The sequence below is a fragment of the Mercenaria mercenaria genome, chromosome 14 (genome assembly GCF_021730395.1).
Source record: "Mercenaria mercenaria strain notata chromosome 14, MADL_Memer_1, whole genome shotgun sequence".
Classification (NCBI taxonomy): Eukaryota; Metazoa; Mollusca; class Bivalvia; order Venerida; family Veneridae; genus Mercenaria; species Mercenaria mercenaria.
In genome coordinates this window covers 36,992,990-37,002,791 of record NC_069374.1, presented here as the reverse complement: position 1 = coordinate 37,002,791, position 9,802 = coordinate 36,992,990, and the positions used below count along the sequence as shown (strand labels likewise).

Sequence of the window (9,802 nt, the reverse complement as noted above, 5' to 3'; positions counted from 1 at the left end):
GGTCATAACCAGGAGATGACCCCTATTTGAGGTCAGGAGGATAAAGGTCAAGGTCACAGTGGCCAGGAACAATTAAATGGTTTCCGGATAGTAACTCAAGAAAGTCTGGGTCTAGGATCATGAAAGTTGATAGGATGATTGACCATGACCAGTAGAGGACCCCTATTGATTTTGAGGGCAGTAGGTTTAAAGGTTAAGGTCACAGTCACCTAGAACAGTTAAACGGTTTCCATATGATAACTCCAGCCTAGAATCATGAAAGTTGATAGGGAGATCAACAGATGCCCCCTATTGATTTTCAGGTCAATCGGTCAAAGGTTAAGGTCACAGTGACCCAGAACAGTTGAACCATTTCTTGACGATGACTTGAGAACGTTTTGGCCTAGGATCACAGAATTTGATAGGGAGGTTGATCAAGATCAGCAGATGACACCTATTGATTTTGAGGTCAGAAGGTCAAAGGTCAAGGTCACAGTGACCAGGAACAGAAGGACTTTCTTTGCCAAATAACTAGAGAATGCTTTGGTCTAAGATCACATTTGATATGGTGGTCACTTATGACAGGTAAATGACCCATGATTATTGATTTGAGGTCAGTATGTCAAAATGTCCAGTGCTCAGTGACCAAATAATTTCTGTTCCTTGCGCAGTTACTGAATGCATCAAGAAGGGGGGTCGGGGTGGGGAGGGCATTTCGTGCTCTACAAGCTCTTGTTACTTCAGTACTAGATCTATATAGACATATTAGAGCTATTTATTGATAATGTTATCAATTATATTGTACATGTCAGACACCCAAAAAACATGTAGTTGACCTGTTTTACACCATTTATTTGTTGATGCATGTTTTTAACTACATGTAGGACTAAAGTAATGAGAACAGTTGTAATGGTGTTATAATTTTATTTTTGAACTGAGATGAAAGTGCTAGAAAGCATTGCTGCCTTGGAAACAAACGAATGTAGAAGTAGGCCTACTGAAATGAACAAATTATTTTCTGATCAAATCAGACATGAAAGATAATAATACATGTTCTCAATCTTTGCATTGTTCTGTAGCAATAAAAGTCATTGGCGCTTCAAGTTTGGGTGGCAGAAAAAATTCAACTTTGGTAATTACAAAAAAAAAAATATGTTGAAAATAGTGATATTATTTTAATACCCATACACATATAATATCTGTAAAGGTAAAAAATTGGTCATCCAGAGTATGATAGTGTCCTCTCCATAACTTCCCTTTAAAAGTACCATAGTACATGTTAAAGTTCATAATTATCTCTGTTAAATGACCACAGCTGCTGATTCTGCATTTCAACATGATATTTCCCTGTTTCGCTATATACGTTCCTCTTCCAGACTTTGTGGGGTGAACGCCATAGGTAGCAGATCTTTGAGGACTACTTTCTTGTATGTCATGTCAGGTTTGGTAAGATACAACTCAATGTCCAGGTTAAACTGAAATTAGAAACAAAATTCACACAGATTTTCTTGCAACAGTTTAATACGGTTGTTTCTTTGGCTTTAAGATTAAATGTAATGCTGTTTTTGGAATATGATTCAGTTATGTAATGGCAACCAGTTAAACAGTTAAGTCTGGCCCCATGTTCACAAAACATTTTTTGGTCTCAACTGAGTTTGACATTGAAATCGTAATAGCAGATATTACTTGAACTTTAAGATTAAATTCCAGTTGAGACTGACTTGAGAAAAGTCATCATCTTCACATCTAATTTTAAATATGAAATTTAGATACAAAAGACAAGGTTTCATTATCAACCTCTGCTGAGACTGAAATTGTTCTGTGAACAATGGGTCTGGAATCAGTTCCTGAACTGAGTAGCTGACAACTTCTCCACATAAGATGGAGGATGAACGACTTTTCTCAAAAACTCTTGCCTGGGAATCAAAAAGCCTTGCCTTGAGATAAAAAAAAATGGGTGTAAGGCCAAAAGGAAGAAGGGACTGCCTTTTTTCCCAATGTTTGTTAGACCACATGAACCTTAGCCCTGAATTCTGTCTCATCTGTTAGAACACAGTGTCTTTGACCCACATATGTTACTAGTATACCATAAATGACAAAACCCTCCACACATGTTGGAAAACCTATATGGAAGTACTGTCCCTGACCCATGTATGTAAGACTACAGGAAATAAAACAAGAGGGCCAAGATGGCCCTAGGTCGCTCACCTAAGAAACACTCCATAACAGTGTAAAACATGTTTGACCTAGTGATTTCATGGAAACAAATATTCTGACCAATTTTCATTAAGATTGGACCAAAAAATTGGTCTCTTGCGATAAAACAAGCATTTTCTTAGATATGACCTAGTTTTTGACCCTAGATGACCCATGTTCAAACTCGACCTAGATTTTATCAAGGCAATCATTCTGACCAAAATTCATGAAGATCAACTGAAAAATACAGCCTCTATCACATACAGAAGTTTTTCCTTTGATTTGACCAAGTGACCTAGTTTTTGACCTCAGATGACCCATATTCAAATTCGACCTAGATTTCATTAAGGCAATCAACCTGACCAAATTTCATAAATATCAACTGAAAAAAACAGTCTCTATCGCATACACAAGATTTTTCTTTAATTTGACCTAGTGACCTAGTTTTTGACCTCAGATAACCCATATTCAAAACCGACCTAGTTTTCATCAAGGCAATCACTCTGACCAAATTTCATGAAGATCAATTGAAAAATACACCCTCTATTGCATACACAATGTTTTCTTCGATTTGACCTAGTGACCTAGTTTTTGACCCAGATGACCCATTTTCGAAATCAGCCTAGATTTTATCAAGGTAATCATTCTGGCTAAATTTCATGAAGATCAGTTGAAAAATACAGCCTCTATTGCATACACAGGTTTTCTTGATTTGACTAGTGACCTAGTTTTGAACCCAGATGACCCATTTTCGAACTCGGCCTAGATTTCATCAAGGCAATCATTTCTGACCAAAATTCATGAAGATCAATTGAAAAATACAGCCTCTATCGCATACACAAGGTTTTTCTTTGATTTGACCTAGTGACCTAGTTTTTGACCCGAAATGACCCATTTTCGAACTCGGCCTAGATTTCATCAAGGTTATCATTCTGACCAATATTCATGAAGAAGAATTGAAAAATACAGCCCTATCGCATACACAAGGTTTTTCTTTGATTTGACCTAGTGACCTAGTTTTGACCCGAGATGACCATTTTCGAACTCGGCTTAGATTTTCATCAAGGTTATCATTCTGACCAATATTCATGAAGATAATTGAAAAATACCACCTCTATCGCATACACAAGGTTTTTCTTTGATTTGACCTAGTGACCTAGTTTTGACCCGAGATGACCCATTTTCGAACTCGACCTAGATTTCATCAAAGTTATCATTCTGACCAATATTCATGAAGATTAATGAAAAATTACAGTCTCTATCGCATACACAAGGTTTTTCTTTGATTTGACCTAGTGACCTAGTTTTTGACCCGAGATGACCCATTTTCGAACTCGGCCTAGATTTCATCAAGGTTCTCATTCTGACCAATATTCATGAAGATTAATTGAAAAATACAGCCTCTATCGCATACACAAGCTAAATGTTGACAGACGACGGACGACAGACGACAGACGACGGACGACGGACGCCGGACATCGAGCGATCAGAAAAACTCACCTGAGCATTGCTCAGGTGAGCTAAAAATTGTATTTTCCAATGTATATGTGAATATCGGGGACCAAGTACAGTCACTTTTTCCAAAAGTATGCTTTACCATAAAGTACGAAGCACTGGCTCTTCCTCATGCATGCTAGAACACAAAGAAACATCCCATGTAATTTAGAACACAAGGAAGCAAGCTCTGTCTCTACCCCATGTATGTTATAGCACAAGGAACCCTAACAGTCTCCTCCTCATGTATATTATAGCACAAGGAACCAAGCACTGTTGCTTCCCTATGTAAGTTACAGCACAGCAAACCAAGTTGCTTCCCCATGTATGTTATAGCACAAGGAACTGAACACTGTCTCTTCTTTATGTATGTTAGACTTCAAAGGGAACAAGTACTGTCTCCTCCACATGTATGTTATATCACAAGGTGCCTAGCACTGTCTTGTTCCTCCACGTATGTTAGTACACACGTCAAGAATATAGCTTGTTAGAGAAAAGACACATATCCGTCGCAACTAAAAGTATTTAAATCACAAGAAAATATATGTATATTACCTCAGCGAACACTTGTCTGCAGACACCACATGGTCCCTTAAAGTCTCCTTTGATATCACTGAAATACAGAAGTATCAACTTCTAAACTGCAATGTAAGATAACTAGAAGATGCTTTGGTATAAAAGTGCATGTCTCCCCCAATGCATAGTAGTAATAGGCAAGAAGTCAATATGGGACAGGAGCAAAAGTCTAAGAGACACCGATGGTTGGCTGCGATAGGGATCATCTACTCTGCATGTCCAATTGTCCTATGAAGTTCCAACATTCTGGGCTAAGTGTTTCCATGTTCAGGCCCCTGTGATCTTGACCTTTGCTCAAGTGACCCCAAAAGCAATAGGGCTCATCCAATTTGTAGGTCCTATCACCCTATGAAGTTTGAGGGTTCTAGGTCAAATGGTCACATGCTCCAGATATTGATCGAAAATGAAGTGTGACAGGCTGGTGTCCCCTGTGACCTTGACCTTTGATTGAGTGACCCCCACCCTCCAAAAATAGCGGTCATCCACACTAAGTCCTATCACCATTTTAAGTTTGAAGGTTCTTGGCCCAATAGTTCTGAAGTTATTCCATGTTCTGATTCCTGTGACCTTGACTTTTAACACAGTGACCCCGAAATCAACCGGGGTCATCTACTCTGCATGTCCAATCATCCTATGAAGTTTCAACATTTTGGGTCAAGTGGTTCTCAAGTTATTGATCGGCAATGGTTTTCCATGTTCAGACCTTTTGACCTTGCCCTTTGATGGAATGAACCCAAAATCAATAGGGGTCGTCTACTCCAAAGTCCTACCGCCCTATGAAGTTTCTAGGTCAAATGGTTCTCCAGTTAAGCGTGATGGACGGACAGGGCCAAGGCAATATGTCTCCCACAGCGTGAAGAGATGGGGGTGTATATAATAAATGGCACAGTGGCTAGCAGGAAAGCAGGGTGGACTACAAAGCTAACGATCAAGGTTCTGTTCCCTGTCGCAGCTGACATCCGGTTAGTGTCCCGTACTAGGTAATTTGCTTGAAGGTTATAACACACTAAATAGTTGTTTTCTTTATTCTATATAAAACTGACCTATTTCCAATGACCGCAGCACACATCAGGACCCATTTTAAATTTCTGTAACTTACATTTTCTTGAAGAATATTGTCAGTGCTAACTAAAAATCAAAAGAAAAGTGGGGGTCATGTCTGATGCAAGAAAAATAATTTCAGTCAAACACACAAACTGCAAAATCAGCTAAAAAATGAGACCCCAAATTATACTGGTGGTGTATGATCTAAGTTTCCATGAAAAAATTTGTCATGTTGTTATTTCACTATAAAAATGTTACCTACATGTCAAGCATAGATCTGTCATGTAATTTTAGCAAAAAAAAAAATGCAAAGAAAATAAGGAAAATAGCTCTACAAAGCAAACAAACTGAGGACTATTTGTATCCGCCATTATGCGACTACCATTTTTTTCGCGCCATTTTTCTATTTAGTGTCTGTATGCCTGAAATGGTATCGTTTCCAGCAGAAACGGGCTATACTCGATGCTGGTAAGGATGATTTGGTCCGTGATTTCAGGGCAGGGTTTTGTAAATTCAATTGGTTTTTTTCTGAACAGACTTCGCGTTTATTCTATCATACTGGCCCGGATAGCTTTTTATTAGTTTTTACCACTCGTTCAGGCAGTTTTTAACATCTGATATACAGCAAGTTAGATATATTCTACGGGTATAAGTTTAATACTGAAAATGAGAGTATTTCTACTACTGAGCGACAACCAATCAGTTATCGATCTAGTCCTGTCGTGAAAGTTCTCATATTTACATACCACGAGACTGCTGCTGCCGTAAAATTCTTTTTACCCTCGGATACAGCTTTCATGACAGCATTGCGTTCAGCACAGACACACAATCCATAGGATGCATTCTCTACATTACAACCTATGTAAATATTAAGACTGGTTGTAAATGAAGATCATAGCCAGTGCATAGAAAAAGAAATGAAAATGGCTTTATTTCTGGATTGCCGTCCCTTGTTGTGCAAGTTAGCATGGCCTTTATTTATGCCATAAAATATTCTAAAAAATACAGCTTGTAACGAAATGTCAGAAATCAAAAAGCGTATTGCACTTAGTTGAAGTCCGATTTCGTATCCTGCTACTGTCAAGACTTTTTTCATTAATATTTATCACACTATGTACCCGGATAATCTTAACTCTGTTCAGCGACCCTAACTCAGTGCCAACATGGCGGATGTAAAGCCGATATAGCTTTGTTTTCTGTGTAATTTCGATGTATAAAGGAATGTTTCGGTTGTTATATCTTTCTCCATTGATCAAGTGTATATTTATTTCAAAATGTATCATGTTATATATATCAACCCTTGTGTTTTCCGGTGGAATACCGACGAACAAGGCAAACTTTTCAATGATTTTTTTTTACAAAAATCTTAAAAAATACTTATACGCTTTTATGCCCCTGCTATTCTGTTGTTTGAAAGCAAAATTATACTGCTTTATATGCCCGTTTACACTATGTTGTTAACCCACTACATGTGGACACAACACATGTTCAAATGTACTGACAGCGAGAAAAGGGATAAAAAACCTAATTTTGAGTTGATAAAAACCAAACTCAGTTTACATGACGAATGGATAAAAACCTAACTTACACGAAATCGCGGGAAGGATAAACACCTAACTGACTAGTATTCTATAGAAATGAATGAGTTCACATGTACATGGTCTGATTTTTGTAAACATTACTTTACTTTATAAGCGGTATTGTCTTCAAACTTTGTCATTAATTTTACAAGATGTTATATGTATGCCCACTACAGTCAAATATTTTTTTCATAAATTTAATATTATGCAAATAGTAATGTTTGCAAAAATCTGGATAAACCCCCGAAAATAATTCAATATAAAAGTCAAAATTATTATATAATTATTTAATACCACCGATGTCGAAGTTTTGAACCTTCTCTCCCTCCATCTCTCTCACACACACTGTTTCAGAAGAATTGCGAAATCTTGTATATCTTATCTTTGATATTGTTTAAATGGAATTAGATTTATGATTAATTATCAAATATGATATTTTTCAGATGGTAAGTAGGGAAGAAAAGTGTGTGTGTGTATGGGGGGGGGGGGGACATTTAACGTTAAAGGTGCGACATTTAGCGGCAGACGATTTTGCGACATTTAGCGGTGGTTGCGACATTTAACGTCAACCTTGCGACATTTAACGGTGGTTGCGACATTTAGCGGCGTTGCGACATATAACGTTGCCACATACATCCCTTTAAGCCGAATGAGTAAGGCAATTAAACGTTCAGAGCCCAATATCACGAAAATACTCGAGTTTGTAAATTGACTTGTGTAATTTAATTTGCTTAAGTTTTTACTTTTCTTAAGTATTAACATACTTAAGTCAATTTACAAACTTCAGTAGTTTCGTGCAAGCTGAGCCTATATGTGGAAAAAATCATTCTTACGACAATGTGCGTACGTTGCACGTGCACAGCTGGCGACAAGAGGATCAGAAATAGACAGTATCACCAGAACCGAAATCTCACACGCTCGTACCGGGATTTCAGGTTTTCGTAGAATGTCTACTACAAACCAGTTGGGAATTGCTTATGTTGCTCAGGTAGGTCAGAGTTTTACGCAAGTTACACATGTAGAGCGAATCGTACGTAAATCCGCGAAATTAAATTCCAACTCGCAAGTAAAACTCTCATTCATTTTACGCTTAGAAGTCGAAATCAACGAAAATAAATCTGCACGAAACAGCCTATTTGGCCATTTCGAAATTTCGTGCTCACAAATTAAAAGATTTTACAGTATCCCTTATGCACTTAAGTTGAATGAGGACGACAAGATTGATAACAACTTGCGTAAACTGGCCAACGGAACTATAAACACAAACGCAAGGATATGGACCTACTTAAACTACTCTGGTGATGTATAATCTACTTACCGGCGTATATTGAACCATCTGAACAGAGGACAGAAGCCCCGACTCTGAAGTTACTGTATGGACAATATGCATTGTTCTTTACGTCGACAGCCGCTTTCACCAGCGCTTGCAGTTTAGGATCTGCAAAATGTCTAAAGATATTATCATTACACCAAGGAAGTTTACCATTGCTTACCAAGTAATAATTACATCACGTGATAATTATTATATCATGTCCATCTGTCTGTTTGTCAGTCTATGCTGAAATAAATAATATAAATATCTACTTTCCTACAAAACTATTGCGGACGTTTTATCTGAAAATAATCAAAATGTGCTTAAGTCATCCACAAATTGCATAATTAGGCTAAGCTGGTAGTCGGTTAAAAGGCTCAGTCAGAGCTTATGTTGTATTGTTATATGTCTTGCCGACTTAAAAATAAAACTTATCTTACCCTATCTTATCTTAACACCTAATTCTTTTCATCTGTTTGACAAGTACATCCTTGATATCTGTTCTTTCTATCGGCTTTTCAATTTGTAAACAAAATCTCGGTAGCTTCTTTTATTTACAATAACCGTGAGTGTTATCTTTCAATTTAAGGTTACTGTAATGTGCCCTCGGGGTGAATTTTTGATTTGTTTAACGATTCATAGGCCTTCGTTTTTCATAAAATGTATAAACGGACAAGAATATAGTGTTTTTCAAGAGAAGTTGTTCTGTCTTCTTATTCACATGTAGATCTACTTTGCTTGCCCACATTCTGTTTTGTGAATATTTCAAACTTCTTTTTCGGAAAATATTTTGACAATATGTTTACACTTATTGTGTACCGAACACATTTCACCAGATACTGGTATTGAAAATGTTAAAAAAATAATACGAACATTTAAAAATGTTGCAAAAATTGCAAAATGAAAGCGAAAGTAGAACTGCCATAATGACAAAACACTACCAGACTGTCTATGTTTAATAATACAAGTTAACCACATTCCATTAATGCATACCTGGAGTAAATGTATAATAAAATGTGTTGCACACACAAGCAAAACTAAGTTAAAGTAAAGGAACTTCTGTAAAAAAAGTTTGATATTTTCTACAAAACTGAACGTTGACAGTCCATGAAAGTACAAGTGATTTTAGACAATATATATATATATATATATATATATATATATATTTATATATATATATATATATATATATATATATTTCCAAGAAGATTACCTCCGTATACTTCCTCTGAACAATATCGGTATATTTATCAAAATAGTAATGGTCTACATTTTCAAAGCGGTGTTCATGAACCTAAATCATTCAAGATTACACCGACCGCGTCTTTAATACATGTATAATTATGTTTTCCATTCTTTGATAATCATAGGAATTTGTGCAGTTCAATAAATAAAATTTATGTTATTTCATTTTTTTTCTATTGAAATAAAGGTAGAAAGCTCACCTAAAGTGGAAATCTCCATTATATATTTCACTGTGTTTAAGCAGTACGTTCTATGCCCCGACGATAATCTTAACTGACTATAAATCGATCCTGCGCAGTGATCTCCCTTGCCGCTGCAAAGAAATACAACGATTTAATTCCGTGCGAGCGAAGGCAATTATTTTACATTTTTGCAT

At 36.7% G+C, this 9,802-nt stretch overlaps 1 protein-coding gene across 1 annotated transcript; it reads right to left on the bottom strand.

The window, feature by feature from the left end:
- Window positions 1-889: 889 nt before the first annotated feature.
- LOC123527276 (cytidine deaminase-like) lies at window positions 890-9,755 on the bottom strand. Its single transcript, XM_045306631.2, has 5 exons — window positions 9,627-9,755; window positions 8,188-8,307; window positions 6,036-6,147; window positions 4,225-4,282; window positions 890-1,454 (listed from the first exon to the last, which is right to left on the bottom strand). Exons 1-5 carry the CDS (start codon window positions 9,643-9,645, stop codon window positions 1,335-1,337), a joined length of 429 nt encoding a protein of 142 aa, XP_045162566.1. The 5' UTR covers window positions 9,646-9,755; the 3' UTR covers window positions 890-1,334.
- Between the last annotated feature and the right edge of the window lie 47 nt (window positions 9,756-9,802).